The 22,426-nt window shown below is 35.4% G+C and overlaps 1 protein-coding gene across 2 annotated transcripts in view; it reads left to right on the top strand.

The window, feature by feature from the left end:
* The first annotated feature begins 7,685 nt into the window (after positions 1-7,685).
* Positions 7,686-22,426, top strand: part of LOC126970792 (lutropin-choriogonadotropic hormone receptor) — a 197,520-nt gene continuing 182,779 nt past the window's right edge. For both annotated transcript variants that reach the window (XM_050816891.1, XM_050816890.1), the window contains exon 1: positions 7,686-8,014. In XM_050816891.1, the coding sequence (XP_050672848.1) occupies positions 7,851-8,014 (164 nt within the window). In that variant the 5' untranslated portion in view covers positions 7,686-7,850. The remainder of the gene's footprint in view (positions 8,015-22,426) is intronic.

Genomic DNA, 22,426 nt, shown 5'->3' with positions numbered 1-22,426 from the left:
TGAATTGTTTAAAGACAAATATTGGCGAAATTAACACGAGATGAGAATACTTTATTGGACTTTTTTGTAAAACAAAAATTGATACCAAAAATGAAAATACTAAAGACGAGGCAGGAAGGGCCCGGGCTATATCCTGCTCGCAAGAACAAATTAAAAAAAATGTACTCTGTGATCCTGTCAAATCAAACATCAGGAGGTTCGTTCATAGCTCGTTCTTTTTACGAAAACACCTAAGCAGACATTTAATTTATAATTCAAAGAACTTTATTTATTTATCATTATTATTTAATAAGTACAAAAAGGGCTTAATGGTTTATAATTTGACGCTATAAAGCGCAATTTTAAAATGTATTTTTAGTATTTTCTAAGCAAAAAAACCGTTAAAATCATATCATTTTAGGTTTCGAAACGCAACGCATATGGGTCGAGTAAGAGAGACAAACTTATGCAACGACTGTAGAGCGTCATCTCTATCTCACACCGCGGACCACAGACAAATTTATTTCGATCATTCTTCAAAAGCGATCCAAACGCTATTCAGTAAAAGGCACTTCGTATCTAAACTGAACTGAACCGGAATCGCATCGCTTATTAAAAGTTGGTGGTAGGCCCTCTGCTCATGCACACATTGACAATACAATTCCTCACGCATTATCGGGCTGTCGGGTCGTCTATACGCTAGTACAAAAAGGATATAAATACTACGTAATAAGGAGGCGGGGCTGCCTTAGTAAAAATTGAAATTTAGAATAGTATGAAACAGTACATTATGGCGATTGGCGACGAAGTATAATCCCGCTGAGTTTGAAAGAGAATCGTTGCCTAAAACGTAGTGGTTTTCGGCTATCTCCGTTTTTTACAAGATGATAGGCTTCATCGTCAATCTATTAATATCTGCACGTTTCATACAATCGCTTTTTTCTTAGAGAGTTTCGCTGGGCTGCGCTACTAATACTCAAAGTGCCACCAAACGTGGAAAAAAAGAAAAACAGTACCAGACAAGTGCGAGTTGAACTCATGTGCAGCCTTTTTTTCGATATATATTATCAATTGTATGTTTTCAATTGAAATGAGTAATTAATGCAATAATTGTATCAGTCCGCATAAAAAATATAAGTAAAGGTATTATGCAAGCAGTAATATTTAATATATTTTATTTTATAACATTTGTATGTTGCTAGTGATGTTGCCAGTGATGACTTACGGTACGCAGACGTGGTCGCTAACTATGGGCCTTATGAGAAAGCTCATGGTCACTCAGAGGGTAATGGAGAGGGCTATGCTCGGAGTTTCCCTGCGAGATCGAATCAGAAATGAGGAGATCCGTAGGAAAACCAAAGTTACCGACATAGTCCAAATGATACCGAAACTGAAGTGGCAGTGGGCAGGGCACATAGTTCGACGGAGAGATGGCTGTTGGAGCAGTAAAGTCCTCGAATGGCGACCACGTACCGGAAGACGCTGTGTTGGTAGGCCCCCCACAAGATGGACCGACGATCTGGTTAAGATCGCCGGAATAAGTTGGATGAGGGCAGCGCAGGACCGATCGTCGTGGAAATCTTTTGGGGGAGGCTTTTGTCTAGCAGTGGACGTCTTCTGGCTGATGATGATGATCAATTTATTATTGAAATTATTTAAACTAATATCTTAAAATGGTGTAATATTACCAATTAAAAAATAAATTTCCCGAAGACAGGACCAACCAGGCTTTAGAAGCAGCGCCCGTTCACGAGCATGACGCATAGACCTGCCATCGCTTTCCCCGCAAATCCATCAGTGGGAAGCTTTCTTCCGCAGGATGCCGGAAAGGTTATTAAGCAGTAATGTGTAAGAATTTTTGTGTTTCGCTTTCAAAGGCACCGCAGCTAGCGAAATGACTGGGCAAATTAGACTTAACACCTTATGTTTCAATATTACCAGCGCAATTGTAGTGCCGCTCAGAATTTTTGGGTTTTTCAGGAATTCTGAGCTGCACTGCATTGTAATGGGCAGGGTGTATCAATTACCACCAGATGAACGTCGTGCTCGTCTCGTCCCTTATTGTCATAAAAAATATAAATATCTTAAGGAAGGTAACCATTTGATTTCAACGTAATTTTTTTAAATATTTTATATTTTGTATACTCCAACTAATAATGTTCCTTCATTTTATAACTTTAAAATCATATTCCAGAGAAGACTCCGATACGAGTTTAAGCCATTTTCTTAGATTTCTCCCGTTCGTTCGTATAATCGTTTTTTGGCCGACGAAATTTCCTTATAAAACCAGATCCTTTATTTATTAATACGGCTTCACTCACACTATATCTGTGTGTGGGTATCGACTAGTTTCGGACCATTCGGAGGTCCTTCTTTAGGGTGGGTGCAGTAACGTTCGCGGCTATGATCCCGTCTTAAGCTGAATAAAACCGTGTTAGTAAATAAAGTTCAATGTGTCCCGAAAGTTTTAAATTATTGAATCCAGATCATTTTCCTCACTCTCAGTGTCCTCTTTTTTGTCCGTATACCGCATCAAGAGAAACAAAATGATATTTTCTGTGAGAACTGTAAAACCTGCGTATCGAAATTTGATAATAAAAGTCAAGGTACGAGTATAATAGCGAGTAAACTTTATAATTACAACACTCTGTTTACGTGCAAAGTACAACAAAACCGGAATTTAAAGAAGTGTCGAACGAAAATATTGTGTTAAATAATAAATACCATATCCCAAGGACCTTATGTTACGTGCACCTTGAAGATTTACCAAGACACTTCCTCGTTGTTATGGCAAACTAAATTCTGCCATGTTCAACTGTGGTTTAAGTATTCAGGCACCATCATCATCATCCTTCATTTCAGCCTGAAGATGTCCACTACTGGACAAAGGCGTCCCCCAAAGATCTCCACGACGATCGGTCCTGCGCTGCCCTCACCCAACCTATTCCAGCAATTTTTTTTTATTTTCATCTTAACCTTTCACCTTCCTTCTTATGACTATAAATAGATATGATATCAGCGCCAAGTCCCTTCTTTATTGACTAGATCATCCGTACATCTTGTGGGGGGCCTACCAATACTGCGTCTTCCGATACGTGGTATTCATGCATGATAAGTGGAGATCCACATTCCGATCGAATTCCCGTGATTTGAAAACACTCGGTTAAAGGCTAAAGTCAAACTAAAAGTGACCTCTAGAAAGCCTGGTGAATAAAGCTTATTAATAAGTACTTTCTTCAAGCTACCGCCTCTAACAGCAATAGATCATGGACTTGTCCCCAGTTTTGCCCTGTACCAGCTCCTTCTGTTTGACAAAGAGCGACTCGATCGACGATCAAGTCATCTCCGAACGGCTTCATTCTTTGGAGTACTTAAAATGTGGGTTAGGGAGTGTTCCGAAGAATTTAGGTTAATACATACATGCAACTGAATTTCACCACTCGCAAAGCTAGCAAACTCGCAAACGACCTATTCGCCCGATGACACTTTTCGTAACTTTCAACATTCACCAGCTTACTCCGCAAGTCAAGCGTGCGTAAAGAAGTTTTACTTCAGAAACTTTTCTAAAAATGTTAAAATACCTCAACATAATGATGTCCGAGGATATCTAGCTACTTAACAAACGAAGATTCGTTTAGTAGACTAAAAATTACGAAATATTTTGAATTTGTCTAGTGAAATAAATTATTTATAATTTATTAGTATTATCATTTTTCAAACAAAACAAATCTTATAACTATATTTACAATACTATGATTACATAAAATTAAAACTATCATTTCGTTCAAGCGTACCAAGAAGTATTCTTTCGAAGGCAGGACAGCTAGGCTGATCCGGTGAGTGAAATAGCTGCCAGCGCTTCGGCTTCCAGTAATCCTTATTGAGGTGCGAAGATAGTACTTTGTACATTCTCCGCATCTATGGGCCCCACGGGCCAAGTGTCTCGACACCAAACGGCACAAAAAAGTATAACTTACTGAGACGTGAGCTTGCTGTCGGCAGCCAAAGCAGCAGCCCCAGAACCAATTGACGTACTTTGCACATGAGAAGGAGCCAGGGTGTCGTCGCAAGTCATGTCCCACACCAGTGCCCTTCCCCGTGCCCAAGCCATCAGCATCATTTCATCAGGCAATAACCATTGGGCTCTTAAAAAGCTGGAAAATTAAGAATGACAAATGCCCTGCAGATGAGTTCATTAATGTTAGCGTGACGACTAATACGCGCTGCCGATTTTAGGCAGGATAGCCCGTGACGCCCAAGAGCGTCTACCTGAACGCCACATCTACATTGATGTGGTTCAGTCAGATAATTATTGTAGTATTATCACTTACTTCGCAGTAAGAACAGTCCGAGGTACTAAGACCGTGTTTACCGTAAAGTAAGATAAGCCCTTTCCATAAAAAACTCAATATAATAATAACGTTTTTACCTATTTTCTCTAACAAATACTAAAATAAGTTTTATAGTAAGTTTTGCTTAAATATGTATATTATAATTTGGTTACAACAAAGTCTTAATTAAAGCACTTTAGTATTTTATAAAGGAGAAAGTTTTGTTTCGAGAAAGGTAAAAGTTTTCACAGGCAAAAAACACACTACTCTATGCTATAGTACTACGGAGATCAAACTCAATGAAAATGTGTAACGTGGTGTACGTTAATATGCAAATTCTTTGAAGTGTTAAACCACTGAATAAGTGTAGCGTAAATGATTATCGAATAACATTTCGATCGCAATCCATTGTACTCTATAGCATCCATTAAAAGTCTGCTGACTGTATCAAAGCCTTCTGTCTCAATGAGGGGGTGTAAAAAATGCATGCGTCGAAAGGTCGGAGACTTTCACGATGCGAGACACAGTATACGCATAACAGTTTGTACAGAAAGGAACTCTATGTTTGAGCGGAATGGATCTCTACCGGATGTGACCTTAGCTAAGATATACTTTAAAGGCAGCTAATTACTAATGAAATCTCTGTCGAGTTTGTAAGTGACACTTTGAGCGAAGTATTCGCTTTTTCAAGAGAATCCCAGACATTGTACAAAATAAACGTGTGTGTAAGAAAGTATAGAATTCTACGAGAACCTTAACAGTACTATAAAGAAATATACACACAAAAACTTAATAGTGGTGGGAGATTTCAATGGCCAGACAGGTGAAAGCCTGCCAGAAGAAAGGCATGTTCTTGGACCTTTTACATATGGAACTCGACAAAGCAAAACTGGAGAAAGACTCATTAATATGTCTTTCGAAAACAACTTCTTTATCATAAACAGCAAATTTAGAAAGAAAACTTCTATGAAATGGACATGGGTATCACCAGGAGGCAAATACAAAAATGAAATTGATTTTTCTCTCACCAACAAACCAAGATTAATTTTAACACAAACCATAGAATTGTTAGGGCAGATCTCACAACACGACATACAAAGACACAAAGACCCAGGAGGAACTTTGATGTTAAACTGAGTATTAAAAACGTAGAAGAAGCAGCAAACAAACTGACCGAAATATGTGCAGACTTTGACAAGGAAACTAGGAATCTATGAGAATATATGACTTTGTAAATAAAACCACACCTAGCGAATTGCACGATTGCTGCCCATATACAATGTATAATGAACAACTATTATGTAATTTGATTATAAAAAGACTCGCTTAGTTACTTAAGCTCGTTCTTCTAAGATGCATCTGCTGCAGGCATGTCTTTTCAAATTTGAACAAAACATTTGAATTTGAAAAAAATAATAACATGGTGGTGTGGTCACTTATGGACAATAGCTGGCCGGGTTCGTTAGTAAATGTTCCACATTGAAAAATGCACTTAAACATTCTGAAGTCAACAAAATAAAAATAATGTTCCTTTTTCCATTTTCTGAAACGAGGGGCAAATTACAAGCAAAAGAAGAGCTCTATCAGCTATTTCCACCTTAAATTTGAATTTTAACACAATATTATTTATATTTTACTAAGTATTTTAACACTTTTAAGTCTTGAATTCTATTTATTACCCTAAATTGCGTCAGATACCTTTGGATACATCTAACTTTTAGCTTCATTTCATAATTATTGCAATAATATGTAATTGTTGGTGGGGAATTTTCGTGTTAGAAAAAGCTAACAATTAATAGCTAACTAACTAACATCTAAAATAAGTCACATAATAATAGCAAAATTACATAAACAGTAAACAACGTTATGTTAATATCGAGGTCGACTACAAAGCAATGAAATATTGAACGCGGATGTGTTCTTACTTTATTAACTTTAATTATTACAAAATGATTAATAAGATACAAAGTCTAATTATCTTGAATAATATGGCAGTTTTTTATAAAATACCTTCACTTTCCTCTACCAGTGGGAGACTCCTTTGCACAGGATGCCGGCTAGATTATGGGCACCACAACGGCGCCTATTTCTGTCGTGAAGCAGTAATATGTAAACATTACTGTGTTTCGGTCTGAAGGGCGCCGTAGCTAGTGAAATTACTGGGCAAATGAGAGTTTCCATCTTAAGTCTCAAGGTGACAAGCGCTATTGTATAGCCGCTCAGAATTTTTGGGTTATACGAGAATCCTGAGCGGCACTGCATTGTAATAGGCACGGCGTATTAATTAACATCAGCTGAACGTTCTTACTTTCACAAAAAAAAACCTTTCAAAATATATAAAAAAATTAAATACCTCCCGCATCATGTTGACTTCTGGCATTCTATAACCCTGCTTGTTGCGAGAAACTCCTTACCTCGTACAGCCACATTGAGTAATCATTCACCGGTTGCATTTTCGATTCGACTTAGGACCTTTAAGCATAGTGCATACTCCCTACTTAACGGCCGGCATCGCATCTCTTGTCCCCCTGCTTTTACTGATGTCCATGGGCGGTTGCCTCACCATATCTCATCACTTGTGCCTCTTGCACGTTTGCCCCATCTCATATTAAAAAAATAATAGTTTAATAATAATATTCAAGTCAAGTCAAATAAACTTTATTCAATTAGGCCTTAACTAAGTGCTCTTGAATCGTCACTACAAATATTTCTTTTAAATTACTGAATTTACCACATGTTCGTAAAAAGTTGAGCTCGTGAGAAGAACATAATATAAGATCAACGGTTACTCTTTTCAATCAAATAGAGTATTTTACAATGGCTGTAATATACATAACAAATTAGTTTGTAAGGTGCTGCATCCAATATATGAGTCGTATTAAAATTATATAAATTATATGAATTAACTGTTAAATAGAAATTATCGTATATTGGACGCATCAACCTTTAGAGCTTGAACATATTGTTTGTGTGAGGATGCTTTGTGAGCATGATGGTCGTGATTACTGTCCCAATAAGTAATTGCATCCAACAAATACAATGATTTAACTACAACAGGTCGACCTGGCACCACAAGCAGCGCCCGTTCACAAGTTTACGCATGGACCAGCCATCGTTCCCCTCGCACATACATATTTGAGTTATAGCATACGTATGCACGATTACAATTACTATTAATAATGATCGGTTTGTAATTAATGTTAATGTCTATTTTGTTTTTATTACCAAAATTAAGGTGTTCTCAAACATAATATTGAAGTATTCGCTAAACGTAGTGCAATAATTGTATATTCCTGAACTGTGGTCAGTATCGGGCAGATGAAACAGACTCGTCGGCGTCAGTCGAGCAAGCGGCACGTCCCTCCTGCAGTAGCCAGCACTCAGTAGGCAGTTAGCTGTCTACGAATACGTTAGCTCAGTCATTCTACGCGCGCATCGCGACCGGCGCGGTCGACTCGCGTCTCGGATATATAAACACTGGATAGTGCAATGATGTTCGCGCGAAAAGTGTTCTGTGTCGTGAACTGTGTGAGGTGAAGTATGGTGCGCGAGTGTGCACTGGCGGTGCTGGCTGTATTAGCCGCGGCGAGTGCCTGCCCGGGACAAGTGCCGGGATGCGCTTGCAGCGATGCGGGCACCCGGCTCTCATGCCGAGGTGCTGGTCTCCAACATCTTCCACCGCTCAACGAGCGGCTACTCGCGCTGTAAGTATAACCATGTAAAAGATTCGTTAATTTAGAGTATTATGTTAAAATTTAATACAACAACAAAACATTACATTCATTATATATAACTTTAAAAATACTTAAGCCAACTTATTCAAAAAACCTTACACAGCAGTTTTACGTGTTTGTTGGTGCAACAAATTGACTGCCAGTTGTAGAGTTTTGGTTGAATTATTACTATATTTCCTTGCTTCACCATTTTTGGCATTATGGTCGCATTTAGTATGAGTTTTTAGATAACTAAATATTTTACCTTTAGCTTATCCTTTTTATAATTATATTGCACTGATTTGCAATATATATGGAAATTAAATTAAATTTGTTGGCTCTATATTATTATATTTTAATATAATATTAAAAATAATCCATCAAATAAAAGTTGGCTCCATAACCTTTGAGTTATCTGCCGGTTTCGCCAGATGGTAGGGCTAATCTGTTAATGTTCAATGCACCTTTGATTTAAATTGATACTTATCAATTAAAACCAACAGTATTTATGATTGTAATAAAAATATTGCCGAAATAATTTCGAGGACATTGTAGTATTATCGCATTTTATCTACAATATGTCGATTGTTATTCAATTCTGATTATAAGTAGCAAGAGTAAAGTTATAATTAAGAGATATGTAATTACCAATATTCTAATTAAAAAAAGGTTAATTAATCGTAGATTCTAAACTTTATAAATTCTTAAAACTGTATTTATATCTACATATAGGTGAAAAGTTCGAATTTAATGTGAGATAATATAATTATTATTAATAAACTTTACACTTGCAACTTTGGCAAAGAGCTGAACAATTTTTATAAAATACGATCGCTTCAAAACTTCATTGGTTGCTCAGTAAAAACTGAGCTAATTTGATAACTCCCTGAAAATATTATCTAAATCAGTCCGTCCGTTTTGGAGTCCGTGTTGGGATGTGTGAATGATTTTTATATGTACAAAGATGGCGGGGCGTGAACGTTAACATTGAAACAGGAAGAAATAGATGCATTTAGCAGTTATGTATCATATACATGTTATGTACTAACATTATAGTTTCCTTACGCGTGTTAGTACCTTGAAGTTGCGGTGATTCACAAGCAAACAAAAGATTTACATAAATAAACTTAATGATACTCAACAGATTTACTAAATGGAAGAAAATACTCTTTTACTGTTGAGCATTAAGTCTTAACATGTTTTAGTTTGTTTTCAGTTATAAACTTGTCTGGCACACCGGCTGTATGAAAATGGCAAAGATTTTTGTATTATTTATTTAGATATTCAATTTCTTAAAAAGTATATAAATGTAATGTTAAATATCTCACAACATCTCATACACCCACCCAGCTGATAGTAATTTTATACAGTTTAGAACGTTTTTTTGGTGACAACAATAATTTAAGTATTTATCACAAGAATAGTTTTCTATATAATTGAATATACAAAATTCTCGTGTCGTGGTGTTTATAGTTAAACTCCTCCGAAACGGCTTGACCGATTCTCATGAAATTTTGTGTGCATATTGGGTAGGTCTGAGAATCGAACAACATCTATTTTTCATCCCCCTAAATGTTAAGGGTAGTCCTCCCAAATTTATTTTTATTTTTATTAAGATTCAGCATTGGAAAATACAAATTCAAATTTTCGCCCTTCTACGATCGACAACTATTTTTGTGTCGCGATTATTATATTATTCTGTTCCATCCAAACCAAAACAAATTCGGTATAGGGTTGCAAGATGGCAATCGAATACAATAATTGTAGTACGATATATTTGGTATGTCTGAGAATCGGTTGCATCTATTTTTTATACCTCAACAATTTGAATTATATTTTTTTTATTACTTTATAATATGGCAATACAACGTTTCCTGGATCAGCTAGTATATAGATATAATGCTAGGAAGTAGAAACAAACTGATACATTTTCTTATCATAGTAACCTCTCCGCTATACTGACTCACACTTAACCTTCTCATAAAATATTGTTTAAACTGTACCTTACGTTATTTTTCTGGTGCAAGTCTAGCTTAAATGGAAGTGAGAATATCAACGTTTATAACTTTTATTTTATTAGAATAAGTGACGAGACCAGCAGGACGTTCAGCTGATAGTAATTGTAGGTGCAAGCATCTATATAATGAATATAATGATGTTTGTTTCCGAGTCATGGATGTTTATATGTATTTATGTATGTTTATATGTATTTATGTATGTTTATATGTATTTATGTATGTTTAAGTAAGTATATTGTATTAAATATATCATTGTCTTGTAACCAATATCACAGGCTATATGCTTAATTTGGGGCAAGATAATTTGTGTAAAGGTGTGTCAATATTATTTTAGATACGCGCTGCCCATTACAATGCAGTGCCGCTCAGGATTCTTGAAAAACCCAATACTCTCAGTGGCACTACATCAATTATTGCTTTCGTCACCTTGAGACATAAGATGTTAATCTCAATTGCCCAGTAATTTCACTACCTACGGCGCCCTTCAGACCGAAACACAGTAATGCTTAGACATTACTGCTTCACGGCAGAAAAAGGCGCAGTTGTGGTACCTACCCATAATTTAGCCGGCATCCTGTGCAAAAGAGCCTCCTACTGGTAAAACTAGATTAAATTCTTATTAAGAATATACTTAGTGGCATTCTATCACTACGTGGAATTTACCAGGGATACTGGAAGCATTTTCGTGTTGGATAGTAAGGTTGACCCGTTGGTCAATTGTATCATAACATTATGGTATTATATATAATATACTAATATAATTATTCGAATTCGATGAAAATGAATGAAATGAAATATATTTATTGCGTATGCATACTAGATCTAGATCTTAAATTTATAGTAGTCTCTAATTTAAATTAGCCGAATAGAAGAGACTATTATTTTATTATTATTAGAAGTATTTATTCGTTTATTTATTTCTATATTAGTAGAATTTATTATTAACAGAAGAGACTTATTGAATTTACCATGTTTACTTGCGTACATTGCTTGAGTCCAACTAAATATGATTTAAACTAAGATACAGAAGGGCCCGTTATGCCTTATCTTTCCCATTTTTCACAGTAAAATATTGTGATTTATAAAATCGAAAACTTTTGATTTGTTAAGAGGTTACCTGTTTTTTGCAATCATGGTTTTAAATCACCGATTTCAATAGGTTAAAAGTTGGGAAACGATTTTACACTTTTGACATCCATATTGATTTCGTAATATGCGCGTTCAAACAGATAAACAAATTAAAACATTTAAGCTTTATAAAATTCAGTAGAAATGTGAATGTTTCTAGGTTTGAATATTTATGTTTAAAATGGCTGAATATTAAATGACATAAAATCTGATACAGAAAAAAATATCGCTTATACCGTCAAAATTGTAGTATTGTAGGGTGCCATAGCTAGTGAATTTACTGGGCTGATGAGAAAATAAAATCTTATAAGTTTCAAAGTGTTTAAAAGTTTCAAAAACAAGCTAAAATTCAGAATTTTGGGATTATTAACAAATCTACACTCAGGTACGCCTTGCTCGTTTTCTCACTTTTTTCATCAAGAATTTAATATTGTTATAGAATGGTAATTATATATCAGTAGGTAAAATTGATTTAAGTAATAAATTCATATCCTGAAATCCAATCAGACAAATTCGCGACACGTAAGCTAGTAATAAATATAGATCGCATCCAGTGATATAGATCCGTGTGAGTTATGTACAGTCGAATGTGTTCGGGAGCCGCGCTATATAGTGCCGAGTGCGATTGCATTTTATTGCTAAATCCATTTTATGTTATCTGTCTGTGCCCGCATTTGTATACTAGTATCTAGACGGTCTTAAACAACAACTTATATTTTATCTATAAATTCTCACACATTTTGCCGTTTAGGGTTCTATCATGCCTGTGTCACTCCCCGTGTAGGTATCGAAATCGTACGGCGGCCCCTACACAGTAGGCCACCCAGTAGGGACTCACGTGCGAGGTTTGTTGTCACCTACTTCACCGATATATCCGACCGATATTTTAAAAATGGAGAAACATAAAAAAGCAATGCATATTATAGGTCATTGCGATCCAAATTTAAATTTTTTAGGCGTCCTTAAGACTCTGAAACAATCTAATTAAAACTGATTATTATTATAATGAAATTACCATTCATGATAGCTTCCTATTATTTCCTATATACTAAGTAGGTTGGAATATGTTGTGGTGTTCCAACACATACATTACTAGCTGCAACTAATGTAGGTTTGACAACAAATGAATATTAATTAAAAATTACAATTATCAAACCCATTTATATTATAGAAAAAACTGAGCTATTTTATAAGATGACCATAAGGTCATCTTATAAAATAGCTCAGTTTACCTTAAACTGTACCTACCTAGTATAAACTAGGTAGGTACAGTTTAAGGTAAATAAATCAACCCTAATGTCGTCGGAAGAGGTAAGAGTCACGCGATAGAAAGAGAGGCAACTTCTAGGTGAATAAAAATGTACGTTGGTAGGCGCTGTGCGATCTGTCATTTATTTTCTCAAAACTGATTCCTTTAGAATTCTTTTTGATGTCATTTCTAATATACTAGATACTACTACCGCTTTGGAAACAAATGGCGCTCTAAGAGAGAAAAAGCGGCGCAAGAAACTCTCCCAGCATTCTTTTTTTTGCGCTCTTTTTAATAAAAAAATATTTTAACAAAAAAACAACTGAATTCAAAAATACTATTCCAAAACAAAAGATATAATTATGTACTAAAAAGTATAACAATAATTGCGTATTTTTATACAGTCTAATTAATTAATCTAATTCTAGTTACGATTATTGTTATTTTTGGAATCGGTGTCCTGCCGCCGCGATCCGCTCTCGCCTCCTCACGACTCAAGCACATCTCACCTATTTATCTAAATATGTGTAGATAAAAAAAAAATTCAATGCAGCAATGAACGTTAGTGCTTTGCAATTTGATTACAGACAGAAATTCGCCCCACGTCGTCAATGAGTTCCATTGATCATCATATTCGACTACGACAATAACTTGACCATAACTATGTTATGGTAGATGACTTAAATATCCGGAGAGCATAAAAAAGATTCGGCCGTGTATTGTTAATTTGCTCCTAAGAATTGCGCGATATTGAGTTATTCTTAAATTTATCTTTTATGTTTTTCTCATCAAATTACAATGGGAAGCACCAGCTTTCAAACTAAAAAAGAATTATCAAACTCGATTCACCCAGTCGAAAGTTTAAAGGTGACAAACATAAAATAAAACACACCGAGGAATTGAGAACCTCCTCCTTTTTTGAAGTCGGTTAAAAATATACAATGTTGTACTGTCATTCCTATTGCTATAAAAAAATCATAATCTAGTCCCAGGCTGTCCGATCACTTAGATATTCACCTGTGGAGTGATAATTAGGATTTTCGACAGAGCCATTTTTATAAAACATTTAAATTTATTTAAAGATAATGTCTGAACAGTGGCTGGGACTTTATTATAAAAGTGTATACATTTACCATTAAAGCTATTATGTATCTTATGAAGCCTACTAGAATTAGTTACAAGCAATCCCTTGTTATGTTATAATAATGAAAATCACTATTAAGAGCAAAAGGGTGACGATTTTTGGGAACGTATATTAAATTTTCATAAATGTACTGACAATGAACAGTCATAATATTTATTTCTTTAAATTTTTGTTTGAGAGACTGTCTATAACATATGACCGCAAGAGTCCCTATTTCTTAAATTGATTTTGCGGAGTGAGGCGTCTGTACTTGTACTGTTAAATACTCTTTGGTTTTATACAAAAGGTAGCCAACAAAAAAATGTATGTAAATGGCGTTATTTTATCATCTAGTGTTTATTCCGCTAAGATTTGTCTTTAACCAATTCGACACGTGATTCGCTTTTACAGATTTCTGTGACTTTCGTCCGAGAATTTGGCGAGCCAACGTCTCCTGTGTATGTCTCTTAAGTCTTAGCAAGCTTGGTACTGAAGAAAACTCATAACGTTTTATTTACACATAACTTTAAAGATATGTATGCACGCAAGAAGTTATACTTTTTTGGCCTAACCAAGCAAAAATCATTAAAATAATTTATTCCTCGTGCTATTCTACTTTTTAAGAAATAACAATTTTGTAGAAATCTCGCAAAGATGGCTTTGACAATTAATTTCACTAACTAGTTTTAGTTTCACTAACTAGTCTCAATCTTTCCAATAGTATATTTGGAAATGTTAGCGCACGCTGGTGAAATATTTTTTTTAAGGCCGACATTGGCTTCGGAATATGCAAACAGAATCAGATAAAAATTGTCACGTTTATTATTTTTATGCTTGTTTATGATAATAGAACATTATCACAAATTAATTTGCCTATTTGGATCATAATATTTTCTTTACAAATGGCCCTACTAAAGAAGTTCTACTTCGAGGCTTCGTTGAATTATGAAATGGAAATTAGATCGGGGTAATGAACTACCCAACTACAACAGACGTGAACTTAACCTTCGGACCGCATTGCGTTAATATAATATTCTTATAAAAAATATTGTAAGCATTTTCTATGCTGGTTGGATTTAGAAAGAAAGAAAGATTTTTTTGAAACGTATAAGTAGTTTTGCACAAATACAAAAGATATAAGATAAAAATAAATATAAACTTAAGATTGATAAACAAGCAAAAAAACAAAAAGACTGAAACATTTCTACTATATAAGATTCAAAAACTGGTCCCAACTCAGCATATCTGAAATGTCATGTTTGAAAACCAACGCTGGTCTTCCGTTGGGCCATTTTGTTACGTCACGAAAAATATTTTGAGATAAAATAAAAGCAAAACTTTTTAATGGTAGGAAACTACTTAAGGTTATGTATGTTGTGTCACTCGGACCGTTGGCTCAGTTGATAAGAGCGCTCGGACGGAATCCGAGAGGCGCGACTTCTAGTCCCGCATCGTTCATAATTTTTTGTATATTTAATCCCAGAAGTATCCCTTACTTATCATATTAATAATTATATATCATTTAAAAATCATAAACTGTTTAGATTTGCAAGAGCGACATCTCAAGTCAATTTCCTAATATGCATTTATTAGGGTTGAGCAGGTTATGAACTGTAAAGTAGAGGAAAAACAGCAACAAGTCGAACAGGAGATGCCAAAATTTTGGTCGATCCATCACTCGGACGGTTGGTGCAGTTGGTAAGAGCGCTCGGACGGAATCAGAGAGGTGCGGGTTCGACTCCATGAATTTTGGCACAAATTAAATTTATATTTATAATTACAATTAATCCCAGAACTGAGGGTTATTACTTAAAACTGTTTATGTATGTTTTTTACGTAATACTTTCTTCTTTCGAGGGGCCTTCTCTACCCTTAAATATGGTCGTGGGAAGCAATGGGTGGTATTTTTTTATGATAATAAGGGATGAGACGAACAGGACGTTCAGCTGATGGTAATTGATATACTTGTCCATTACAATGCAGTGCCGCTCAGGATTCTTGAAAAACCCAAACATTCTGAGCGGCACTACAAATGTGATCGTCTCCTTGAGACATAAGATATTGAGTCTCATTTGCCCAGTAATTTCACTAGCTACGGTACCCTCAGACCGAAACATAGTAATGCTTACACATTACTGCTTCACGGCAGAAATAGGCGCCGTTGTGGTACTTATAATCTAGCCGGCATCCTTTGAATTGAATTCTTAAATTCACTGTAATATTAGATTATTATGGATAAGGCTAAGGATCGCAGCAGATGTAGGGGAGTCGTACGGGAGAAACTGATGCAGCGGGGGAGTCACGACCCTCAGTAATGAGGAAAACGACGCGAGGAGGAGGATTAGATTATGTCATTCATCTCAGCAAATTTGACAATGATAATAATTTTAATGTATAAATAATGTTTTGCTTTGTTTGGTATAAGAAAACTATAATGCAAAACACGTATTCAAGGAAACAAAAACTGTGGATGTTTGCAAGCAACGCCGCGGTAAACAATGGTTATGTTGACGTATTTATGTTGCTCGTCCTTCACCTCGACATAATGACGTTTATTGGCAAAATTGTTATTACTTGTTCGTAATTTATATTCGATACCGCTGTTATATCATATTAACAGTTATACCAATGTTTGTATTGTATGTAAAATGCTCACAGATAAATGAGGAAAGTGGCGTCAACCTTCGAAAGTCCATTCAAGATGATTGCATTGGAACTTTTAATGTATCGAAAGTATGTAAATGTCCCGTGCGCTATTGAAATGACTGATAAGTCCCTTTTTCATCATCAGCCGTCACCTGACGGACTAAGGCCTCCCCCAAAGATCTCTACGATGATCGGTCTTGTGCTACCCTATTCCAGCGATCTTGACCAGATTATCTGTCCATCTAGTGGGGGGCCTACCAACACTGCGTCTTCCGATACGTGGTCGCTATTCGAGGACTTTTTTTATGAAAATAAGGGACGAGACGGGCAGGACGTTCAGCTGATGGGTATTTGATACGCCCTGCCCATTACAATGCAGTGCCGCTCAGGATTCTTGAAAGACCCAAAAATTCTGAGCGGCACTATAATTGCGCTCGTCACCTTGACTCGTCATACATCTATTTAATTTATTTTTTTCTTCAACAGGCTGAGATCAAAAATGCCCGAGTTCAATATTTTTTTGGATATCAACAACCAACAACAGTATTTTTTTGTGTTATGTCAATTTGCATGGATATACCAAATAGTGTTTTATATATTTTAAACTACAGATACATGAAATAGAGTATTATATTATTTAAGAGTTATATATTACTATTTAAGAGTAAGATTGACAACCCTATTTTCACCACACCTATGACTTCCCGGGGTCTTACCATCACCTAGACGTAAAGAAAATTCATACCTTTTTCGCTTTCATGCTAGTCCTCCTAACTTTAGTAACTCTGATAAGAAAAGCTTTTACTTCATAATTTTCAACAGGTATTAATTCTGTATAAATACATAAAATTATAAGAAATAACTGCTGAAAAATAATCAATTTTAACTGTCTCGTATAATGTCGTAATGTTAAAGGTAAATCAGTAGCCAAAAAACAAAATAATCGATACAGAGGAAAAAAATTAAGAAAACAGAATGACGACCTTAGCTCACGCAGTATTGGTTACATGCATATGTCAGTATACATGGGTCGGGGTCAGACGCGAAATGTGTTTTAAATTTTAATGCCTTCCTTAAAAGCCTTTAAATGTCACCTGACTAACTCTAACTACACACGCCAAAGCCTTCGAACACTGGTATTTGGAAAAACCGCTCGCAAGTCTATTAATTTATTTAGTCATATCACTTTGGATTTTTGTGGTATTAATTCTAATGGCAATTTCGTTTACTTCGCCATGAGATTAAAATGGCGCTAGGTGCCGATATTCGATAGCTACTAGACAATAACAGTTCGAATTTGGAAATAGCAAAAAGGTTAGTCAACATGACAGGACTGAAGCTGGCAGCTATCTTGGACAAAGAATTAGTCTAGCTATTCAAAGGGAGAACGCTGCCAGTATCTTCGGAACCTTGCCTAAAGGGACTTTTAATAATATGTTTTAGTTATCTTAATATATATAAATTACGTGACACGTTGTTTGTCCGCGATGGACTCCTAAACTAATGAACGGATTTTAATGGGGATTACTTCATGGAGTGCAGTTTGGTCCAACTTGAGAGATAGGATAGTTTTTATTTCAATTTGGGACCCATAATTATGTTTATTTTCAATATTTGTTTTGTATGGACATATTTTCTGTGAGACAATTTATTGACGCACGGTGTGACAGTTCAGCTGTGAAACAATTTCATTATAACTTCAGGGATCATTTTTACGAAATAATTCTTGGTGTTTTGAAATATTATTCGCAATTTCCTATAAAACAGTATTTTTTTTATTATCTATAGAACAACGTCTGTCAGGGCAGCTAGTTATATTATAATTTTTAAGGTTTTTACTTTAAGGTTCATTGTTCTAGGATATATATATATATATTTTTCTGTATGAGATATATAGCTATAAGTTTTGTTATGTTTTCAATAAATATCGAAATAAATATATACATAATTAAATTAAAACTTCATATAAAGTAAAAATTAACATTAGAAATTATCTTTTCTGGACGTCCTTGTATAGATAGGTAAGTAGGGAAATTTTTTAATTTTTATTATCTTAAGTAGCATATTGTTGACTTTCTCAATTAATTCGAATTGGTATGTGAATTCGTAAAATGAATTATATCCACGTTGCTAGAGTAACCAACGGCGAACGGGAATCCAATTACCAAGAATCTGTCCGTCTGTCCATATGTCATTGGGCTGGACATAAACCGCAATAGATAGACAACTGTAATTTGTGTAAAAAACAGAGGGAGTGTGCAAATCTAGTAAGTTTTTTTTTAACTTAACTCGCTTAAAATTCACTGCTTGTGGCGGTGATGTTGGACGGGCAGTTAGTTCCTTCCCTTAGTCGAGGGAGGCGATGGCTGGCCCATGCATCATGCCCGTGAGCGGGCGCTTCTTCTGATGGCGGGATATCCTGTTACCAGAAACTCTGCTTTATGTTTTTAAAACAATAGTTATTATGTTCTTTACAATCGCCAATAAAATTCTCACAAAATATCTTTTTTTTATAAACGGTGTATGGATTGATGAATAATTTTAGTTTTAACGTATTAAATTACATTTACTTTTATGACTTACTCGTGTAAGGCATTACTTTTAAGTATTTACCGATTTTTCACTAACTCGAAAAAAATAATAATAATTAAAACACATTATTTTTTTATTATAATATACGCTATCACCGTTTTCTTTTTAGTGCATATTATATATATAATTTTTTTTTAAGTCGGTTTTTTTTTGAAGAACACTAACTAATTTGTCTGAAGAATATGTGTAGACCTATTCAACGTGATGCTCATATGAGACAGCGCAGATATAAAACAAAGTCAGGTAGAATTCTGATCTATGCCAACAGAGGAAATCTACCTCGAAGACTTCAACACACACACACACACACACAAATACACACACACACACACACACTCACGCCTTGTTCCCGTCGGGGTAGGCAGAGACAATAGAATGCCATTTGCTTCTATCCTTACAAACCTCACGCGCTTCCTCTACATTCATTAGTCTTTTCATACATGCTCGCCGGTTGCGGGTGCTTCGGAGCTCTCCTTTTCTCAAAACGTCCCCAATTTGGTCGACGAATGTTCTACGAGGTCTCCCGCGACCGACTTGCCCACACACACTTGCCTTATATATTTGATGCGTCATTCTTTCTTCACTCATTCGCTCCACGTGTCCAAACCATTTCAGCATTCCTTTTTCAGTCCTTGTCACAACATCCTCTTTCAAACCACAGCGCGCTCGTATTACCGCATTCGGAATTCTATCAGTCAGTCTTACCCCACACATACTACGCAGTGATCGCATCTCAAGATCTCCAATACTTCAATTTTTTTTTATTTCAAAAGAGACTTGCGAAGAGCGCAAAAATTGATAGAACACTTGCGTAATGTTGCAATGCAGAAACGACCGTAAGCTTATCGTTATGTAATTACAGACAGTTAGAAATTATACCACAGATCGGTTCCTTACTGTAACCCGTCAAGGACACAGGTGTTCCGTTGATAATCATTGATAATGTAATGTATGTTCATAGGCACATAAGTGAAATTGCTAGAAACTGTCACAACCATAATGTTAACACCAGGAACAAACATAAACTTATAATGCCTACTACTCGGCTAAGTCGAGGTTGGAAGTCTTTTGTGGGGCGATGTATATGCTTTTACAACGAGATCCTAGAAAATGTTCAAAACAAAAGTATTACGTTATTCAAAAGAATTGTTAAAAACGTTTGTGTTGTAAAGGTTTGACAGCTTGGGAATGCTTGGAATGAATTTCCACAGATTGGGAATAGAGTAACCGGCTATTAAATAATAAGTTTAATCGTACAATATTACTGTGTAAACATATTTTTTCGATTAAAAAAAAAGCCCACTGAGATTGTCGCGCCCATTCTTCTCAGGTCTGAGGCATTCGTTTTGGAATGGGTGGTAGTTTTTGACATTCTATAAGTGATGTCACATCGTATTTTAAATAAAAATATTTGAATATGAATCATAATTTTTGACAACGACAACTACTTGACCATTACGACCTTACGGAAGGTGGCTCAAATATCGGGATAGCATATAAAGTTTCGGTCGAGTATCGAGAATTGAAGAGTTCTGTGGATCAAATCCTCAGAACTAAACCAAAGGAGACCACACGGGAGGCACCAGCTTTCAAATAAAAAAAGAATCATCGAAATCGGTTCACCCAGTCGAAATTTCTGAGGTAAAAAACACAAAAATGTAACTTTAAGCAAAATCTAATGTTACAATCCTTTTAATACTTTTATTTTATTTAACACTCGCGTTAATCAAAGAAAATGCTATTTTTTTTTTAATTCCCAATAATTTGTTATACAATATTATATGCATTTCATCACTAAAATTATAATTATCAAATAGGCTGTAATATTTACGTAATAAATCAACTTACATTTGACTCGTGTAAAAAAAAAGAAACTTGCGCGCCACTTCGCCTAATTGTGTTACCTGTTTAGTGCAATGACGTTCTATAAACGTGGTTGCTTGGCGGCGTTGGTTTTAATATTTATTCCATAACGTCATTTGTTACAAATATTAAAACCTTAAGTTTACATTACTTTAGTTCCATAGACAATGTTGGTTCTCTCTAATCTGCCTCCTGACAACTTAACCTCCTCTTTGTTCAGTAAGTTGTCAATCGGTTACTAACGTGTTTAACACAAACGAACAGCAAGCCAGTCGAGCTCCAACAGTCGCCTGGCATGGTTGCGTTCTAATACCATATTCGTACATTAAGTGAAGTAATATGAGAAGTAATTGTAAATTCTAATAAAGCGCTTATTGTGAAGACGACGTTTTACTGGCTCGACCTTAAAACATTGGTTTGAATTTTCATTCATTCATTCCTATCCCGTAATTTTCATATTTTGTTTGTATCGCATTTGTTGCTGTGTGGTAAATAATTGTAAAATTGTTTAAGTACACAAGTTAAACAATTGAAAGATTTAACCCCGCCAAAAATACTAAATGCAGCGCAAAATGAAAACGAAAGTCTTAATACCTGCAAAATCTAGAGAAAAATACTTAGCTGCTTACGATAGTTTCCTACAATGGAAGAGGAACAAAAAAACCCAGGCATTTTCGGAAAATAATATGTTTTTGGAATATTTCTCTGAACTTCGCTAATACATACATACCCAGGTCCTTGTGGTCAGTGCCGAATTAGCCATATAGCAAGTTGCTACGGTCCCCGCCCAAAAGGGGACCCCGTATGTCCCACTCATCTCAGATATTGAATTTCTTGATGTGGTAAAAACGTGAAACGTTACAACTTTTCCTACTGAGACGACCCACGTCAGACACTCTGTAACTGACTATTTCCAGTATTTATACAAAGGGCTCATTGTAAGAATTTGCTACGGGCCCGTAAGTACGTACGTAAGCTTAATCCGTTACTGCTTGTGGTGCATCTATATATAGCGTAACTAGTGAAATTACTGGGCAAATGAGACTTAGCATCTTATGTCTCAAGGCGACAAGCGCAATTGTATTGCGTTTAGAATTTTTGAGTTCTTTAAGAATCCTGATCGGCACTTATCAATTACCATTAACTGAACGTTCTGCTCATCTCGTCCCTTATTTAAAAAAAATGGTTAAGCTCAAAGATGGTGTTGACATCAAAACATACTGTATCCCTGATGGCATTTTTGAAGAGACGCTCAGATGGTTATATTATGTAACAGAAACTATGGAATTGCCATCAAAAACAATCCATTATCGTTTAGAAAATTGTACATTCACGAATTATTTTAATAATTAATCGATTTATGCAATACATGTCTGTTTTTTCCTCGCAAGTGTGTTGAAAAAGTATGTATGAAACACTCGGTTGATTTTTCAGATTCAAATTCAAAAACACTTTATTCATGTAGGTCACAGAAATGACACTTATGAATGTCAAAAAAATATATATAAATATTGTTTCTTATTGAATTTACCGCAGATTTACGCCCTCGCCTATGGCTTGGGCTGCAACCCACAGCCTCGTATATAATGAGCAACTGTATCAAAATATAGTATTATGTTACAGCTCATAAGTGTAGAAGGGGTTGGTAATTTAAACGCATATAATAAAACTGTTACATCTGTATTTTAAAGTTTCCACTTAGAATTACAATATACAGCGATTATTACAAATTAAAAGACAGTCAGGGCATAGTGTCCGCTTACAATTCACAATAAGTATAATGC

This window comes from Leptidea sinapis, chromosome 22 (assembly GCF_905404315.1).
Source record: "Leptidea sinapis chromosome 22, ilLepSina1.1, whole genome shotgun sequence".
Taxonomy (NCBI): Eukaryota; Metazoa; Arthropoda; class Insecta; order Lepidoptera; family Pieridae; genus Leptidea; species Leptidea sinapis.
This window is presented reverse-complemented; position numbering and strand designations above follow the sequence as displayed.